Source organism: Pristis pectinata, chromosome 14, assembly GCF_009764475.1.
Source record: "Pristis pectinata isolate sPriPec2 chromosome 14, sPriPec2.1.pri, whole genome shotgun sequence".
Classification (NCBI taxonomy): Eukaryota; Metazoa; Chordata; class Chondrichthyes; order Rhinopristiformes; family Pristidae; genus Pristis; species Pristis pectinata.
In genome coordinates, this window is record NC_067418.1 from 171,352 (window position 1) to 192,262 (window position 20,911).

A 20,911-nucleotide genomic window follows, 5' to 3' on the forward strand; every position below is an offset into this window, starting at 1 on the left:
GAACTTTCAGGACCAAGACTGGACTCATAAGCCACTTGAGAGCCCATAAATAGATCAACGGAACGAAGACCATCATCCTCGACCTCGAGGGATAGCCACGAAGACGATGTATTGATCAAGTGACGCTAAGAATGTAAGAGTTTTGCACTTTTCCTTTTCCTTTATTTTTATTCCGGATAAAATATGTATTAAAAAAAGTCAGCAGTGTGTTGGAACACTCTCCACTTGCTCTGACTTGTGCGGAGCCAACCAGACTCAGGAAGTTCAACATCACCCAGGGCCAGAGACCCGAGCAACGCTCCGCCACCCCTCACCCCTCTAACATTCGTTCCCTCCAACACCCAGTCCCTCAGGAGGACTTACTTCAACTTGAGTTTTGTAGCTTCTGAGGCGTGGGAAATAGAGCACCGACTTCATCCTTCTCTCGTTGTCCCATCCCACCCACTTTTGCCACCCCTTCCTAAACCTCTGGTCCGAGTACACTCAACACCATGCCTTGTCGCCCTGATGGCCGATCACATCATATTCGTCATTTATTTGTGCGGTTCGTTGGCAACGTGGTTTTGAGAAGCCCCGCCTTTCACAGTCCACTCTGAGCAGTAACTATAGTGTCTGAGCTCTCACCGTGTCCCGCACCAGTGCAGCATGGAGTACCGAGGTGACCAGATGCCAATGAGTCCTCGCACCGTCCAGGTGGCGTCCGGCGCGCTCCCGGTCCGCGACCACCTGCCTTGGTCCATCTTCAACCTTCTCTACATGAATATCTGCTGCTTGGGCTTCACCGCGATGGTGTTCTCGGTCAAAGTGAGTGCGGAGCGGTGATGCAGGGACCCCAAGGAGGGGGAAAGAATATTGAGACTGGGGTGGGTGACAACTGCTGGGGAGAGGCGAGGCTGGCGGACGGGGTGGAAGGGAGGAGACTCGGCGATGCGGGGAGACCGCCGGGCACAGGACAAAAGTGCCGGGCGGGAGAGAGGTGATTCCCACGGAGAGGGGAAGAGACCCCCGCGGGGCGTAACCTTCCCCATGTGAGTCTCCTCTCCCCGCGGCCAGACTATGGAAAGAAATCCGCAGGACAGCCGTATATACGTTGGAGAAGGGTGATAAATCCATGGGCTCCGTGCCCGACGCCGGGGAACAAACAGCCCCGGCTCCGGGGAGGGCGGGGGGGAATAAACCCCCGAGCTCCGTACCCGAGGCAGGAGGATAAACCCCCGAGCTCCGTAACCCTGGGGGTGGAATGAACCCCCGAGCTCCGTACCCGAGGCGTGGGGATAAACCCCCGGGCTCCGTATCCGAGGCGGAAGGATAAACCCCCAGGCTCCGTAACCCGGGGGGGGAGGGGAATAAACCCCCGAGCTCCGTACCCGAGGCAGGAGGATAAACCCCCGGGCTCCATATCCGAGGCGGAAGGATAAACCCCCAGGCTCCGTAACCCGGGGGGGGGGAATAAACCCCCATGTTCCGAACCCGAGGTGGGGGAATTAAGCCCCAGGCTCCATACCCGAGGCGGGGGATAAACCCCGGGGCTCCGTAACCGGAGGTGGGGGGAATAAACCCCCGGCCTCCGTACTCGAGGAGGGAGTGGAGATAAACCCGCGGGCTCGTACCCGAGGTGAGGTGGATGGATAAACCCCCGAGCTCCGTACTCGAGGCGAGGCGAGGGGGTATTTACCCAGGCTGGTACCCGAGGTGAGGGGTGATAAACCCCTGGGCTCTGGAGCCGAGGAGAGGTCGGAATAAACCCTCGGGTTCCGTACCCGAGGCGTGGTGATAAACCCCCGGGATCCGTAACCCGGGGGAGGGGGGAATAAACCCCCGAGCTCCGTACTCGAGGCGAGGCGAGGGGGGATTTACCCAGGTTCGTACCCGACGTGAGGGGGTGATAAACCCCTGGGCTCCGTAGCCGAGGAGAGGGCGGAATAAACCCCCGGGCTCCGAAACCCGGGGGGGGGGGGCGGGAATAAACCCCCGAGCTCCGTACTCGAGGAGGGAGTGGTGATAAACCCGCGGGCTCGTACCCGAGGCGAGGGGGATGGATAAACCCCGAGCTCCGTACTCGAGGCGAGGGCGGGGTTTTTTACCCAGGCTCGTACCCGTTGAGGGGGTGATAAACCCCTGGGCTCAGTAGCCGAGGAGAGGGCGGAATAAACCCCCGGGCTCCGTAACCCGGGGGGGGGCGAAATAAACCCCCGAGCTCCGTAACCCTGGGGGTGGAATGAACCCCCGAGCCCCGTATCCGAGGCGTGGGGATAAACCCCCGGGCTCTGTACCCGAGGCCGGGGGATTAACAGCCGGGCTCCGTAACCCGGGGGAGAGGGGAATAAACCCCCCAGTTCCGTACCCGAGGTGGGGGAATTAAGCCCCGTGCTCCGTACCCGGGCGGGGGGAAGAAATAAACCCCCAGGTTCCGTACTCGAGGAGGTGATAAACCCGCAGGCTCGTACCCGAGGCGGGGATGGATAAACCCCCGAGCTCCGTACTCGAGGCGAGGGCGGGGGTATTTACCTAGGCTCGTACCCGAGGTGAGAGGGTGATAAACCCCTGGGCTCCGTAGGGCCAGGAAGGAAATAGACCCCGGGCTTCGTACTCGAGGGGAGGGTTGGGGGGTGGGGTAATAAACCCCGGGCGCCCACCCGCGGGTGGGACTGATCACCCGTGGATTACACCGCCAGATATATTCACCGTTAATTGCCCAGGTGTTTTCCTATGTGGGTTCTATACCATGGGTAGCCTTCCCGCGGCTGTGTTACAACACTCTCAGTGCGCGCTGTGCAGGTTGGAAGCGATATCGGCGGATGCTTAATTTCTAGGGCGCAACACACGCAGGTGTGTTAAATCCCCGTGGGTTGGACCCAGGCTAATTACTGCTGCCCAGCCGGATGGGTTAAAGCTTCTGGTGGGCGAATAATATCCCCAGGGCATCTGGTTAAATTCCTGGCTGTTTTCGCCTCGCGCCCGTTCATTCTCAGAGCCTCTTTTCGTGGATGCATCAGATCCGCGCTTCGTTCTCCGGGTGGATTAAACTCCCTGGCGCAGTCTCCGCGGGCGCGTTAAATGACGGATGCGTTCTCGGGTTAAATTCCCGGGGGTATTTTCAGAGCTGGATGTGTTACACCCCGGGTGCCAGTCACTCGGATGAGATCAATTCCGATCCCTGCACATGGAATAAACCCCGAGATTAGATCCCGCGGGTATGTGGAATCCCAGCTGTGTACCCCTCGGGCGCTCTCACCACGGGAGAAATAGTTTCCCGGGTGTGTTTGTTGTGAGCAAATTAAATCCCGAGTCTGACAGCGTTGGGAATAAATCTCCTGGTGCACTTCAAGCGTGGAGTTCAATTTGCTGCGGGAGCGCGCCCACAGTTTGCATTACACCTCCGCGTGAATTTCCGACAGGTAAATTAAATCCGCATTTTGTGATTCGCCGAATGCATTAAGTCCTCTCGGCAACTCTCGGTGTGTTCTCCGAGAGCGCATGACATTGCTAGTAACGTTCTGTCGGGGTGTTAAATCTCTGCCAGGTGAGTTAAATTCTGGGTCGTGTTCCCCGCCCATGGGATGTACTTTCCGCAGGTGTTTTCAATCCCCAGGTGTATTCCAGTGGGAAGGTTAGAACTCCTGATGCAGTCTCTGGGGGAAGTGGGGTGTTTAAGAAGCTGGGTCCCCTACCCTGGGCGTGTTAAACCTCCAAGTGAGATGTTGCAGCTGGGTTAAACCCGAGTGCAATCCCGACTGTGACTTGAATCCTGATAATCAGGAAGGCTGGACTGGATTTCCAGGTGTGATCCGGTGAGAGGGTTCAATCTGTGGCTGCGTTTCCCAATGGCAGATTATAGAGTCCTGCAGCACAGAAACACACCCTTTGGCCAATCGTCCAGGATACCCATCAGGTACCCATCTACACAGTACCACTTTAGCCTGTAGCCTTCTGTCCATTGGTGATTCAAGTGAAGAGGGTTATCTAAGTTTACAAGGGGATCTGGACCAAATGGGGGCCAGGGGATGGGAAGTGGAATTTAGGACATAGAACATAGGACACTACAGCACAGTACAGGCCCTTCGGCCCACAATGTTGTGCCGACATTTTATCCTGCTCTAATATCTATCTAACCCTTCCCTCCCACATAGCCTTCCATTCCTATATCATTCATGTGTCTATCTAAGAATATCCTAAATGTCCCTAATGTATCTGACCCCACAACCTCTGCAGGCAATGTGTTCCATGCACCAACCACTCTCTATGTAAAAAAACTTATCCCTGACATCCCCCTTATATCTTCCTCCAATCACCTTAAAATTATGCCCCCTCATGGTAGCCATTGTTGCCCTGGGAAAAGTCTCTGCCTGTCCACTTGATCTATGCCTTTTATTATCTTGTAAACCTCTCATCGTCCTTCTCTCCAAAGAGTAAAGCCCTATCTCACTCAACCTATCATAAAACATGCTCTCCAATCCAGGCAGCATCCTGGAAAATCTGCTCTGCACCCTCTCTAAAGCTTCCACATCATTCCTATAATGAGGCAACCAGAACTGAACACAATACTCAAGTGTGGTCTAACAAGAGTTTTATGGAGCTGCAACATTACCTCATGGCTGTTGAACTCAATACCCCGACTAATGGTGGCCAACACACCATATGCCTTCTTATTTAGATTCAGATTGGAGGGCTGTGACTAGCGGTGTCCCGCAGGGATTGGTTCTGGGACCTCAACTTTTTGTGATAATTATTAATGACTTAAATAAGGGGGTGAAAGGCTGGGTTAGCAAGTTTGCAGATGACGCAAAGATTGGTGGTGTTGTGGATAGTGTGGAGGGCTATTTTAGATATTTATCACTGTTCTTTTTGTTGCACTGATATCAGCTGGTGAGAAACAGTATTTTGTTTTTTTGTGTATGTAAATACTCAGAGAAATGACAATAAAGCAAATATTGAATCTTGTCGAAGCTTGCAGAGGGATATTGACAGGATGCAGAGCTGGGCTGACAAGTGGCAGATGGAGTTCAATCCAGAGAAGTGTGAGGTGGTACACTTTGGAAGGACAAACTCCAATGCAGAGTACAAGGTAAATGGCAGGATTCTGGGCAGTGTAGAGGAGCAGAGGGATCTGGGGTTCATATCCACAGATCACTGAAAGTTGCCTTGCAGGTGGATAGGGTAGTTAAGAAAGTTTATGGGATGTTAGCTTTCATAAATCGGGGGATCGAGGTTAAGAGCCGCAAAGTGACGATGCAGCATTACAAAACTCTGGTTAGGCCACACTTAGAGTACTGTGTACAGTTCTGGTCATCTCATTATAGGAAGGATGTGGAGGCATTGCAAAGGGTGCAGGGAAGATTTACCAGGGTGCTGCCTGGATTAGAGAGTATGGATTATGAGGAGAGACTAAAGGAGCTAGGGCTTTAGTCATTGGAGAGAAGGAGGCTGAGGGGAGACATGATAGAGGTATACAAGATATTAAGAGGAATAAATAGAGTAGACAGCCAGTGCCTCTTTCCCAGGGCACCAATGCTCAAAACAAGAGGACATGGCTTTAAGGTATTGGGTGGGAAGTTCAAGGGAGATGTCAGAGGGAGGTTTTTCACCCAGAGAGTGGTTGGTGCATGGAATGCGCTACCTGGGGTGGTGGTGGAGGCTGATACATTGGACAAATTCAAGAGATTGTTAGATAAGCATATGGAGGAAATTAAGTTAGAGGGATATGTGGGAGGAAAGGGTTAGATAGTCTTAGGTGTGGTTCGTAGGGCAGCACAACATGGTGGGCCAAAGGGCCTGTATTGTGCTGTATTGTTCTATGGTTCTGTGGTTCTATGGTTAACAAACCTATCAACCTGCACAGCAACCTTGAGGGATCTATGGACGTGGACCCCAAGATCACTCTGTTCCTCCACACTGCTAAGAGTCCTGCCATTAATCTTGTATTCTGCCTACCAATTCAATCTCCCGAAATGTATCACTTCACACTTATCTGTTTGAACTCCATCTGCCACTTCTCAGCCCAGCTCTGCATTCTATCAATATCCTGTTGTAATCTACAGCAACCTTCTACACTATCCACAACACCATCAAGCTTTGTATCATCAGCACACTTACTAACCCACCCTTCCACATCCTCATCCAAGTCATTTATAAAAAAAATCACAAAGAGCAGGGAACCCAGAACCGATCCCTGCAGAACACCACTGGTCACCGAACTCCAGGCAGAATATGCTCCATCTAGCACCACCCTCTGTCTTCTACAGGCAAGCCAATTCTGAGTCCACATAGCCAAGATTATCTGGATATCATGCTTCCTGACTTTCTGAATGAGCCTTCCATGAGGAAACTTATCAAACACCTTACTAAAAACCATGTACACCACATCCACTGCTCTACTTTCATCAATGTGCTTTGTCACATCCTCAAAGAATTCAATCAGGCTCGTGAGGCACGACCTGCCCTTCACAAAGCCATGCTGACTGTCTCTAATCAGCCTATGCTTCTCCAAGTATCCATAAATCCTGTTTCTAAGAATCTTCTCCGACTCTTTGCAAGCTGCTCTCTGCAGATCTACTCATCATTTTTACTAATAATCATTCTACACTTTTAAATTTAAATTTTATACCTCAATGTACTCTGTAATACCTCAATGCACTGTATAATGAATTGATCTGTACGAATAGTATGCAAGACAAGTTTTTCACTGTACCTCGGTACAAATAACAATAATAAACCAATATCAATACCAATTTGCCCACCACTGAAGTAAGACTCATTGGTCTGTAATTCCCAGGCTTATCCTTACTCCCTTCCTTAAACAAAAGAACAACATTTGCCACCCTCCAATCATCTGGCACTACTCCTGTGGCCAGAAAGGACACAAAGATCATCACCAAAGGCACAGCAATTTCTTACCTCACTTCCCACAATAACCTTGGATAGATCCTGTCCAGCCCCGGTGACTTATCTATCCTGCTTTTCAACAGTTCCAGCACATCCGCTTTCCTCACATTGACATGCCCTAGCGTATCAGCCTCTTGTACGCCATCCTAACAAATGTCAAGGTCTCTCCGTCTCTGGTGAATACTGAAGCAAAGTATTCATTAAGGGCTTCCACTACCTCTTCCAACTCCAGGCACACGTTACCTCTTTTATCCCTGATCAGTTCTACCCTCACTCTAGTCATCCTCCTATTCCTCACATACATGTAGAATGCCTTTGGGTTTTCCTTGATCCTGCTTGCCAAGGACTTCTCATGCCCCCTTCTAGCTCTCCTAAGTTAATTCTTAAGCTCCCTTCTGGCTATCCTGTAACTCTCCAGAGCCCTGTCTTATCCATGCTTTCTAAACCTCAGGTAAACTTCATTCTTCCTCTTGACAAGATATTCTACATCTCTTGACAACCACAGTTCCTTCACTCTACCATCCTTACCCTGCCTCAATGGGATAAACCCATCCAGAACACCATGGAAGTACTCCCTAAACAACCTCTACATTTCCACTGTGCACTTCCCCAAGAACATTTATTCCCAATTTATGATCTCGTTCCTGCCTGATAGAATCATAGTTCCCCCACCTCCCCCCCCCCCCCAATTAAATACTTTCCCGTATCATCTGCTCCTATCCAAGGCTATGGTAAAGGTCAAGGAGATATGGTCAGTATCTCCAAAATGCTCTCCAACTGAGAGATCTGAAACCTGATCAGGCTCATTGCCCAGTACCAGGTCCAGAATAGACTCTCCTCTAGTTGGCCTATTCACATACTGTGTCAGGAATCCTTCCTGGACACACCTAACAAACTCTGCCACATCTATCCCCTTTACACTAAGGAGGTGCCAATCAATATTAGGGAAGTTGAAATCACCCATGACAACAACCCTGTTATTTTTGCACCTCTCCAAAATCTGCCTCCCAATCTGCTCCTCAGTGCCTCTGCTGCTTTTGGGGGATCTGTATAATACTCTTAATAGAGTGATCGCTCCCTTCCTGTTTCTGACTTCCACCTACAGTAACTCAGTAGACGATCCCACTAGGACGTTCTCCTTTTCTACAGCTGTGACACTGTCTCTGATAGGCAAACACACTCCCCCACCTCTTTTACCTCCACCCCTGTCTCTTTTGAAAGATTTAAACCCCAGAATATCCAGCAGCCATTCCTGCCTTTGTGACAGCCAAGTCTCTGTAATGGCCACAACATCATAGTTCCACGTACTCGAGGTTCCAAACATGGAAACAGTCCATTCGGTCTATCACATGCATCCTGACTGTCAATTCCTGCTCCACACTAATTCCACTTCCCAGAATTTTCATAGATTCACGGAGTTGTACAACAAGAAAGCAAGCCCTTCCGCCCTTCCGCCCAACCTGTTCATGCCGACTGAGATGCCTCGCTAAGGTAACCCCAATTGCCTGGGTTTGGCAAAATCTCTCTGAACGTTTCCTTACCACGAGCCTGTCTAAATGTCTTTTAAAGATTCTAATTGTACCCGCCGCAACCTCTCCTGGCAACTTGTTCCATACCCCCAGCCTTTCTGTGAAAAAGTTGCCCCTTTAGATCTTTCCCCTCAATTAAAAACTGGGGGGGGAGGGGGGAGGAGGGGTGCGCACCGCCAAGCCCCGCACACCGACTCCAGTAAGGCCCCGCCCCCTGTCCAAAGCCCCGCCCATCGGCCCGTCCGGCCCCTCCCGCAGCACCAAGTCCCGCCATTGGCCGCAATCGCCCGCATGGCTCACCGCGACTCCGTCCGCGACCACCTGGCCTGGTCCCTCTTCAACCTTTCCTACATGAACTGCTGCTGCCTGGGGCTCGTCGCCAGTATCTTTTCGGTCAAAGTGAGTGCGGGGCGAGGGGTGAGCTGTTGGCAAAGCCCCCCCCACCCCCGTTCCCGCCACCGTTCCCGTCAACCCCTCCCCCCCCCCCACGTTCCCGCCACCGCCGTGCGAGGCGGGAGGGGGGGAGCTTGTTGTCGTGTGAGGGGATGTTCTGGGGGGTGTTCTGTTGGGGGGGTGGGCTGTTGTTCGGGGGGGGGGTGTCCTGTCGGTGGGGTGTCCTGTGAGGGGGGCTGTTTTGTGAAAGGGGTGTTGTTCTGGGGGGGTTCTGTGATGGGGTGGGTGTTCTGTGGGGGAGGGGGTGCATTTTGTTCTGCACAGAGGTGGGTGATTGTTTCATCTTCATGGCAGCTGTCCAGAGTAGCAGAGTTTGGGAGTGAGCCTCCAACCATGCAGGGAGGATCTGCTAGTGTGGGGCTCTCTCTCTCTCAGCCAAGTGAGGTCTTTGTGCTTGTTGGTGAGTTCTGGTCATGAGGCATTCTGCCAGGTGGTTTTAACAGTCTATTTGGCAAGCAATCCCATAGGATCCATGGAGTCCTTCTCCAACAGGACCTCTAGGACATTTTGTGCTGACCATTGTCTGATGGACTTGTAGTCAAAGGAATTCTTTCTACAAAGTCAATGTTGTGCAACATTGTCCAACTGAATGGAACATTGCATGTCCAGAAGGTCAGGCCCATCCTGTGCTGCACTGGGACAGGTGGAACCTCAGTACTTGGAGATCCTTGGTGTTTGCCTATGTCAGTTCTACATACAGCTTAATACAGCCACACGGAAAGGTGGCCATCAGGACAAGGGCAGTGTTGAGGACACTTTATCCCCCATGCTCTAGAGACTTGCGCATCTCAACCCATTGGATGTGTTCCATCTTAGATCCTCAAATGGAACAGAAGATGGCTTGGGTAACTATCACAGTGAAGGAAAAGGATACAGGCTATGGCTGTGCCACATACGGTAGTGCCAAGAGCACCTCACACCTAATGAATCCACAGTGTATGGAGAGTGTTCCTATTGACAGAGGGGTCAAGAACCTGGGAACAGAGAATGAAGGTATTTGAAAAGTGACATGAGGCAAATCTTTACACAGTGATTGCTGAGGATCTGAACACCCTCTGGAGAAAGAGTGGAAGCAGATTTATTTCCAGATTCAAAAGGAACCAGATAAGTATGTAAGTATGTGAAAGGAAAGAATATCCAGGGCAATGGGGGGAGGGCAGGTGGACTGGGACCGGCTGAACTAGAGCTGGTACAGACTTTCATGCTGCAACCATTCTGTAATTCTATGTCTACCCTCCTATCCCTGTCCATAGAATATAGTACAGTACAGGAACAGGCCCTTCGGCCCACAATGTTGTGCTGAACTAATTAAACTAGTAATTAAATGTCTAACTAAACTAATCCCTTCTGCTTACACAATGGCCATATCCCTCCTGCCCTGAATATTCATGCATTTAACAGCCTCTTAAATGCCACTGTCATATCTGCGTCCACTACTGCCCCGGCAGCCTGTTCCTACCACTGTATTTAAAAAAAAAATTGCCCTGCAGATTTCCTTTGAACATTCCCACTCTTGCCTTAAATGCATGTCCTCTAGTACTTGGCATTTCTACCCTGGGAAAAAGATTCTGACTGTATACCTATCCCTCTCATTCTAAAAACTTCCATCAGTTCCCCCCTCGCCCTCTGATGCTCCAGAGAAAACAACCAGGCGTATTCAACCTCCTCTTCTAGTCCAGGCAGCATTTTGGTGAACCTCATGGGCGGCGCGGACTCGTTGGGCCGGAAGTGCCTGTTACCACGCTGTAAATAAAATTTAAAGAAAATTAAAGCCTCCACATCCTTCCTATAATGGGGCAACCAGAATTGCACACAACACTCCAAGTGTGGCCTAACCAAAGTTTTATATAGCTACAGCATGACTTCCACACTCTAATACTCAGTGCCCCGACCAATGAAGGCAAGCTTGCCATATACTGTATATGCCGCCTTTACCATCCCGTCTACTTGCATGGCCACTTTCAGGGAGCTATAGACTTAGAACCCAATATCTCTGTGTACATCAGTGCTGTTAAGGGTCATGACATTAACTGTATACTTTCCCCTTACATTTGACCTCCCAAAATGCAGTACTTGCACTTGCCCAGATTAAACTCCATCTGCCATTTCTCCACCCATATCTGCAACTGATCTATATCCTGCTGTGTCCTTTGACAACCTTCTTCACTGTCCACAACTCCACCAATCTTTGTCATCTGCAAACTGTGGATGGGTGGGTTCGTAAGTTAGCAGACGATACAAAGATTGGTGGCATTATGGATACTGTAGAAGATTGCCAAAGGATACAAAGGCATATAGATCAGTTGCAGACATGGGTGGAGAAATGGCAGATGGAGTTTAATCCTGCCAAGTGTGAGATGTTGCACTTTTGGGAGATTAAATGTAAAGGCAAGACCCTTAACAGTGTTGAGGTACAGAGGGATCTTGGGGTCCAAGACTATAGCTCCCTGAAAGTAGTTGCACAAGTCGATAGGGTGGCATGCTTGCCTTTATTAATCAAGGCATTGAGGTCAGGAAGTCATGTTGCAGCTGTATATAAAAATAACTAGTTAAGACACATCTAGTTCAATTCTGGTTGCCTCATTATAGGGAGGATGTGGAGGCTTTAGAGATGGTACAGAAGAGGTGTACCAGGATACTGCCTGGATTAGAGGGCATGTGTTATCAGGAGAGGTTGGATAAACTTGTGTTGTTTTCTCTTGAGTGGTAGAGACTGAGGGGTGACCTGACCAAAGTTTATAAGATTATGAGGTGGATAGATAGAGTAGACAGCCAATATCTTTTTGCCAGAGTCAAAATGTCTAAAACTAGAGGTTGTGCATTTAAGGTGAGAGGGGGTATATTCATAGAAACATAGAAAAACTACAGCACAATTCAGGCCCTTCGGCCCACAAAGCTGTGCTGAACATGTCCCTACCCTAGAAATTACTAGGCTTACCCATATCCATTTTACTCAGCTCCATGTACCTATCTAACAGTCTCTTGAAAGACCCTATCATATCCGCCTCCACCACCATTTCCAGCAGCCCATTCCACGCACTCACCACTCTCTGAGTAAAAAACTTACCCCTGACATCTCCTGTATAGCTACTCCCCAGCACCTTAAACCTACGTCCTCTTGTGGCCACCAATTCAGCCCTGGGGAAAAGCCTCTGACCATCTACCCGATCAATACCTCTCATCATCTTATACACCTCTATCAGGTCCCCCCTCATCCTCCGTCTCTCCAAGGAGAAAAGGCCGAGTTCCCTCAGCCTACTTTCATAAGGCATGCTCCGCATTCCAGGCAGCATCCTTGTAAATCTCTTCTGCACCCTCTCTATGGCTTCTACATCTTTCCTGTAGTGAGGCAACCAGAACTGAGCACAATACTCCAAGTGGGGTCTGACCAGGGACCTATATAGCTGCAACAATACCTCTCGGCTCCTAAATTCAATTCCCCGATTGATGAAGGACAGTACTCCATATGCCTTCTTAACCACAGAGTCAAACTGCGCAGCCGCTTTGAGCATCCTATGGACTCGGACCCCAAGGTCCCTCTGATCCTCCACACTGCCAAGATTCCTACCATGAATACTATATTCCACCAACATATTTGACCTACCAAAATGAACCACTTCACACTTATCTGGGTTGAACAGCATCTGCCACTTCTCAGCCCAACTCTGCATCCTAGCTATGTCCCTCTGTAACCTCTGACAGCCCTCCAAGCTATCCACAACACCCCCAACCTTCGTGTCATCTGCACACTTACTAACCCACCCCTCCACTTCCTCATCCAGGTTGTTTATAAAAATCACAAAGAGTAAGGGTCCCAGTACAGATCCCTGAGGTACACCACTGGTCACTGACCTCCACTTAGAATACGACTCTTCAACAACCACTCTTTGCCTTCTGTGGGCCAGCCAGTCCTGGATCCACACTGCAATGTCCCCTTGGATCACATGTCTCCTCACCACCTCCATAATCCTTGCATGGGGTACCTTATCAAACGCCTTGCTGAAATCCATATACACTACATCTACTACTCTCCCTTCATCGATGTGCTTAGTCACATCCTCAAAAAATTCAATCAGGCTCGTAAGGCAGGACCTGCCCTTGACAAAGCCATGCTGACTATTCCTAATCATATTATACTTTTCCAAATGTTCATAAATCCTACCTCTCAGGATCTTCTCCATTAGCTTACCAACCACTGAGGTAAGACTCACCGGTCTATAATTCCCTGAGCTATCCCTACTCCCCTTCTTGAATAAGGGAACAACATCCACTACCCTCCAATCTTCTGGAACCTCTCCTGTCTCCATCGACGATGCAAAGATCATTGTCAGAGGCTCCGCAATCTCCTCCCTCGCCTCCCACAGCAACCTGGGGTACATCTCATCCGCTCCCGGCAACTTATCGAACTCGATGCTTTCCAAAAGTTTCAGCACCATCTCTTTTCTAATATCTACATGCTCAAGCTTTTCAGGCCGCTGCAAGTCCCCACTACAATCGCCCAGATCTTTTGCCGTGGTGAATACTGATGTAAAGTATTCATTAAGTACCACTGCTATCTCTTCCGGATCCATACACACTTTCCCACTGCTGCACTTGATAGGCCCTATCCTTCTGCATCTCATCTTCTTACTCTTCACGTACTTGTAGAACGCCTTTGGGTTTTCCTTAATCCTGCCCGCCAAGGCCTTCTCATGTCCCCTTCTGGCTCTCCTAATCTCTTTCTTAAGTTCCTTCCTTTTAGCCTTGTACTCTTCCAGATCTCTAACATTACCTAGCTCTCTGTACCTTTTGTATACTTTTCTTTTCCTTTTGACTAGATTTATTATAGCCTTCGTACACCATGGTTCCTGTATCCTCTCATGACTCCCCTGTCTCATCGGAACATGTCTGCAGAACTCCACACAAATATCCCCTGAATATTTGCCACATATCTTCCGTACTTTTCCCAGAGAACATCTGTTCCCAACTTAATCTTCCAATTTCCTGCCTGAGAGCCTCACAATTCCCTTTACTCCAAGTAAACGCTTTTCTAGTCTGTCTGTTCCTATCTCTCTCCAGTGCTAACGTAAAGGAGATAGAATTATGATCACTATCACCAAAATGTTCACCCACTGAGAGATCTGACACCTGACCAGGGTCATTTCCCAATATCAAATCAAGCACAGCCTCTCCTCTTGTAGGTCTATCTACATACTGTGTCAAGAACCCTTCCTGAACACACCTAACAAGCTTCACCCCATCTAAACCCCTCACTGTCTGGAGAAGCCAGTCGATGTTTGGGAAATTAAAATCCCCCATCACAACAACTCTGTTATTCTCACACCTTTCTAGGATCTGCTTCCCTATCTGCTCCTCAATAACCCTGTCACTATTGGGCGGCCTATAAAAAACACCCAGTAAAGTTATTGACCCCTTCCTGTTCCTAACCTCCACCCACAGAGACTCCGTAGACAATCCCTCCACTACGTCCACCTTTTCCACAGCCGTGACACTGTCTCTGATCAACAGTGCCACTCCCCCACCTCTCTTGCCTCCCTCCCTGTCCTTCCTGAAACATCTAAAACCCGGCACTTGAATCAACCATTCCAGCCCCGGAGCCATCCAAATCTCTGTAATGGCCACCACATCATAGCTCCAAGTATTGATCCAAGCTCTAAGCTCATCCGCCTTGTTCACAATACCCCTTGCCTTAAAATAGACACATCTCAAGCCTGTCTGAACTCTTCTCTATTACCTGCCTATGGTGCTTACTCCTAGCTTCCTCTATTTGAGAGCCAAACACCTCTTCCCCAGTCTCTCCAGTACGGATCCCACCCCCCAATAATTCTAGTTTAAACTCTCCCTAGTAGTCTTAGCAAACCTCCCCGCCAGTTTGTTGGTCCCCCTGGGATTCAAGTGCAACCAATCCTCTTTGAACAGGTTATACCTGCCCCAAAAGAGGCCCCAATGATCCAGAAAACTGAATCCCTGCTCCTTACTCCAATCCCTCAACCACGCATTTAACCTCTTCCTCATTCTGTTCCTATACCCACTGTCGCTTAGCACAGGCAGTAATCCGGAAGTTACTACCTTTGAGGTCCTGCTTCTCAACTTCCTTCCTAATTCTCTATAGTCTCTATTCAGGACCTCATTCCTTTCCCTACCTATGTCGTTGGTACCAATATGTACCACGACCTCTGGCTGTTCTCCCTCCACCTTCAGGATATCTTGGACACGATCTGAAACATCCCGGACCCTGACACCTGGGAGGCAAACTACCTTCCGAGTTTCCTTCCTGTGTCCACAGAATCGCTTGTCTGCCCACCTAACTATAGAGTCCCCTATCACTATTGCCCTCCTCACTCCTTCCCGACCCATCTGAGCCACAGGGCCAGGCTCTGTGCCAGAGACACTGCCACTGTTGCTTCCCCCAGTTAGGCTGTCTCCCCCAACAGTACTCAAACAGGAGTACCTATTGTCAAGGGGTACAGCCACAGGGGTACTCTCTAGTACCTGACTCTTCCCCTTCCCCTTCCCCCTCCTGACTGTGACCCAACTGCCTGATTCTGATGGTCCTGGTGTGACCACTGCCTATAACTCCTCCTCACTCTCCCTGACCAGACAAAGGTCATCGAGCTGCATCTCCAGTTCCCTGACACGGTCCTTCAGGAGCTGCAGCTGCAGCTCAACACACCGGGCGTAGACGTTGCCTTCCCGGAGGCAGGGAGGCTCCAGGAACTCCCACATCTGACACTGAGGACAGGAAACCGCACTCATACTCCTTCCTTAACTCAAGTCACCTACCTTTCCTCGCCCCTTTACGCCGAAGCCCCTTGAGCCAAAGCCCAGAACACTCTGCTCCCTCTCACTCAGCCGCCCGCTCCGACAGTGTGGGGCAAGTTTTTTTTCTACAAAGAGAGTGGTGCTGGGGTGGTAGTGGAGGTAAATACAATAGAGGCATTTAAGAGGCTCTTTGTTAGGCATAGTCAGAGACTTTTTCCCAGGGTAAAAATAGCTAACACGAGGGGACATAATTTTAAGGTGATTGGAGGAAGGTATGATGTTGGGTAAGTTTTTTACACACAGAGTGGTGGGTACGTGGAACGCACTACCAGCAGAGGTTGTGGGGGCAAATACATTAGGGACATTTAGATAGCCACATGAATGATAGAGAAATGGAGGGCTATGTGGGAGGGAAGGGCTAGATACATGTTAGAGCAGGATAAAATGTTGGCACAACATCGTGGGCCAAAGAGCCTGTACTGTGCTGTAGTGTTCTACGTTCTATGAATGTGCAGGGAACAAAGGGATATGGACATTGTGTAGGCAGAGGGAATTAGTTTAGTTTGACATTTAATTACTAGTTTAATTAGTTCAGCACAACATTGTGCGTTAAAGGGCCTGTTTGGTGCTGTACTGTTCTATGTCTTTCTCCTTGGAGAATACTAGTGCAAAGGGGTCATTTGGTACCTTGCCCACATCCTCTGACTCCGAGCATAAATTCCCTCCTTTATCCTTGAGTGGTCCTACTGTCTCCCTAATTATCTTCTTGTTTTTAATGTAAGTATAAATTGCCTTAGGATTTTCTTTAATCCTACTTGCCAAGGACATTTCATGGCCCCTTTCAGCCTTCCTAACTCATTCCTGCTATCGTTATATTCCTCAAGGGCCATGTCTGATTTTAGATTCCTAAACCTTACATATGCTTCCTTTTTCTTTTCGACTCAATTCATAACCTCTCTTGTCATCCAAGATTCCCTTACCTTGCCATCCTTGTCCATGCTCCTTACTGGAACATACTGGTCCTAAATTCTGAGCATCTGATCTTTAAACAACTCCTACATGTCATATAAGATATAAGATAAGATATCTTCATTGGTCACATGTACATCGAAACACACAGTGAAATGCACCTTTAGCACAGAGTGGTCTGGGGGTAGCCCACAAGTGTTGCCATGCTTCCAGCGCCAACATAGTATGCCCACAACTTCCTAACCTGGAATGTGGGAGGAAACCGGACCACTTGGAGGAAACCCACACAGACACTGGGAGAACATGGAATTGAACCCGGGTCGCTGGCGCTGTAATAGTGTTACGCTAACTGCTACAGTACCATGCTGGACTTTCTTGATAACAGCTGCTCCCAATTACTCCCCCTAGCTCCTGTCTAAATGTCATAATTTGCCCTTCCCTGATTTAGTACTTTCCCACAAGGTACAGACATATTCTTAACTACCTTAAAACTTCAGGAGTTGTAATCACTGTTCCCAAAATGCTCCCCCAATGAAAGGCCGGGCTCATTTCCCAAAACAAGTTTTGTTATGGACAGTTCTCTAGTTGGACATTCCAAGTACTGTTTTAGGAAACCCACTTGAGTGCACTGAAGTGATTCTTCCCCTCTAAACCTCTTGCCCTAAGGAAATCCCAGTCAATACTGGGGAAGTTAAAGTCACTCACTAAGACATCCCTGCTGCTTTTACACCTTTCCATAATCTTTCTACATATCAGTTCCTCTGTCTCCTATTGGGAGGTAGGTATCGTCAGCTGTTCTTTTTTGCCACATCCGCCAAACAGATCAATTGGGAGAACTGTTCCAGACTCTTAAGTAGATCAGTAGCAGATGGAGTTCGCCAGAGGAGATGATACCATTTCCATGAGATCCACACTGAAACCGCCTGGTCATCAAACTGGAGGTGAAAGTCAACATCTGGCTAGAAAGTTGTACAGGACTGCTCTGAGTGCTTTCCTGCCGCGGCTGAGTACTAGTTGTAAACTGACCAACTGATGACCTCCAAGCTGTTAACGATTAGTCAATTTGGTCCCACCCCTTGCCTTTATCACCAAGATTTAGAGGAGTCTGATGGGTTTCTTCTGGGAAAAGAGGAAGCATTGGGTCTCTGCTGTGGTTCTGTGTCTCCTGATTAAGGACTGCAGTCAGTTGTTTCATGTGCAGTATAACATGAGTTTGAGAAGTTGCAGTTACTGTTTGAGTCATTGAAAGGGCCGCTCCTGCTTGCACTTCAGCCCCTTTTGGCACGCAGAGTTGGTTGTGGCACCTCCTTGTTGATTTGCTACTGGGCCTAGTCAGAGTGGCCATTCACAGACTTGGGCAGCAGAGTCAGGGAAGGGGTGTCTCTCAGAACTGACAACTTGCCCTCTTCTGAGAATACATCTGTGCCCTGGTATCCATGGAAGGGAGCATGTGGCAACCACTGGCTCACTGGACGCCTCAGGGTCTGTAATTAGCACAGGGGCTGTGTGCATCCTGGACAGCGGGGGCTGTGTGCGTCCTGGACAGCGAGGACTGTGTTTTAATCCAACTTTTTTATTATTCATTCAAGGGATGTGGGCTTCGCAAGCTGAGCCAGCATTTAATTGCGAATCCCTAATTCCCCTTGAGAAGGTGGTGGTGAGCTGCCTTCTTGATCTTCTGCAGTGCTTGAGGTGTGGATATACCTACAATGCTATTAGGGAAGAGTTCCAGGATTTTGATCAAGCGATGTGTGGTGCAAATGTTACTTGCCACCTGTCAGCTAGGGCCTGGATATTGTCCAGGTCTTGCTGCATTTGGATGTGGACTGCTTCATTATCTGAAGATTCACGAATGGTTTTGAACGTTGTGCAGTCATCGGTGAACATCCATAGTCTGACTTTGATTGAAGGTAGTCATTGATGAAGCAGCTGAAAATGGTTAGGCCTGGAACTCCTGCAGAGATGTCCTGTGTAAGTAAGCTGTAGGGGCCTTATGGGGAAGAGCCACAGTTTTGGAATGTCCTGCTATTGCCTGCAGATTATTTCAAATTTGCATTAAAACCTTTACTTAAGTTTGTAAGTGGATGCTACCTGATGATGTGTTTAAGTAATGGAATAACATTTCTGATTATGAAAATTGTTGGCTTGAACTGCGTTTATACATTTTAGAATTTCTAATGAGTCAAGTGTATTTTGAAATAAAATGAGTAGCTGCAGTAAAGGACAACCAGACAACTAGTCAGCTACCAATTAGGTATCACTAACCTGGTGGTCAGGATGGGCTGCTTGCACACTGTATTGTTCCGAAGCTTATTTATTTACACTTGTTTTCTTTTAGTCCAGAGATCGAAAAGTTGTTGGTGACATAGAAGGAGCTCAGCATTATGGGTCTACAGCACGGTCACTCAACATTGCAGCTACATTGCTCAGCATTATTGTCTTCATAATCTTCATTGGATTGGTAGCTACTGGAACAATTAGCGTGATGAGAAGCCTGAAATAGTCCCACACATTGAAGGTGGGAAGAGAAGTGATGGTCACAGCAGTTTATTGGCCATGGCAGGAGTGGTCTTATGATGGAGCTCTTTAATTTCTTGATGTATTGTTCAGCTATTGCTTTTTTTCTCTGTAATCTCCATGGAGGCCCAATATACTTAATCACCTTGCAATATTACAGATTTCTGTTCTATAAAATGGGGACAAGATGTGGCTTGGATGGTATTAATAAAGTCATTGACAACATGTTGGAGATTTGAAGATTATTGGTGGGGTTTTTGAATTTAGTTTTCTGTTTTTATTTCACTCACCATGTGTATGGATTTTCAGAAGACATTCAATAAGGCAATTCACAAGAGCCTATTACAATATATGGAGTTACTTGAATTTATTCCCATGAACTGAAAAATAGCTATGACTGAAAATATTGTTGGGAGTTACTGAGGGTATTAGAGCATCAGGTACAAGTGCATAATGCTGTTTTTCTTATGCAATTAAAAGTTTGTGTCATGGAGACATATGACTTGGACTCCCAGACTATAAAGGATTGGATGGCGTAGAGTTTGTCAAATGTGCTCAGGAAAGTTTCCTTAATCAATATGTAGAGGTCCCAACTAGAGAGAACGTGATACTGGATCACCTCTTAGGGAACGAGACAGGGCAGGTGACAGAAGTGTGTGTAGGGGAACACTTTGGATCCAGTGATCATAATTTCATTAGTTTCAAGATAATTATGGAGAAGGATAGGACTGGTCCTTGGGTTGAGATTCTAAATTGGAGTAAAGCTGATTTTGATGGCATCAGAAGGGATCTGGCAGGCATGGATTGGGATAGGCTGTTTTCCAGAAAAGAGATGCTTGGTAAGTGGGAGGCTTTCAAAAGTGAAATATTGAGAGTACAGAATCTTTATGTTCCTGTTAGAATAAAAGGCAAGGTTTAGGGAACCTTGGTTATCAAGGGATATTGAGGCCCTGGTAGAGAAAAAGGTAGCGCATATCGTGTATAGGCAGGATCAAATGAAGAGTATCAGATATGCAAGAGAACACTTCAGAGAGAAATCAGGAGGGCAAAAAGAGGACATGAGGTTGCTCTGGCTGAAAGGGTGAAAGAGAATCCCAAGGGTTTCTATAGCTATAAAGAGGGAAAGGGAAGCAAGGGAAAAAATTGGTCCTCTTGAAGATCACCATGGACATCTACGAGGGGAGGGGTTAGATAGATGTTAGAGCAGGATAAAATGTCAGCACAACATTGTGGGCTGAAGGGCCTGTGCTGTAATGTTCTATAGTTCCCTGAAAGTGGCAACACAGGTAGGCAGATTGGTGAAGAAGGCATTTAGCACGCTAGCCTTCATCACAGGGCATTGAGTACAGGAGTCGGGACATCATGTTGCAACTGTGCAAGTAGTTGGTGAGACCACACTTGGAGTATTGTGTGCAGTTCTGGTTGCCTAACTACGGGAAGGATGTTATTAAGCTGCTACATCAGGCAGGAGGTACAGAAGCCTGAAGTCCCATGTCACCAGGTTCAGGAACAGCTACTTTCCTACAGCCATCAGGTTCTTGAACCAACTGGCACAACCCTAACCCTACCTCAGCAACAGAACACTACGGACTACCTCTTGCACTACCATGGACTTGTTTTCAATTGTTTCTTTGTTTAAGGTCTTATCACAGTCTTTTTTTTTACTGAAGGGTATAAATGTATATATAATTTATATTCTGTGTGTTGTCTGTATCGAAATCCCAGGACTGCTGCTGCCAGCAAGATTTTCATTGTAATATCCTCACGGTACTTGTGCTCAGGACAATAAACTTGACAAC

At 48.3% G+C, this 20,911-nt stretch overlaps 1 protein-coding gene across 1 annotated transcript; it reads left to right on the forward strand.

The window, feature by feature from the left end:
• The first annotated feature begins 580 nt into the window (after window positions 1-580).
• LOC127577776 (dispanin subfamily A member 2b-like) lies at window positions 581-19,337 on the forward strand. Its single transcript, XM_052029326.1, has 2 exons — window positions 581-804; window positions 18,934-19,337. The coding sequence occupies exons 1-2, from the start codon at window positions 646-648 to the stop codon at window positions 19,096-19,098; spliced, it is 324 nt and encodes a 107-aa protein (XP_051885286.1). The 5' UTR covers window positions 581-645; the 3' UTR covers window positions 19,099-19,337.
• The last annotated feature ends 1,574 nt before the right edge of the window (window positions 19,338-20,911 follow it).

Excerpts from the sequence above, each read along its gene's own strand:
- LOC127577776 (XM_052029326.1), top strand. The coding sequence starts at position 646 with ATGGAGTACCGAGGTGACCAGATGCCAATGAGTCCTCGCACCGTCCAG. Across the intron at positions 805-18,933 it reads CGATGGTGTTCTCGGTCAAA|TCCAGAGATCGAAAAGTTGT; the intron begins GTGAGTGCGGAG and ends GTTTTCTTTTAG.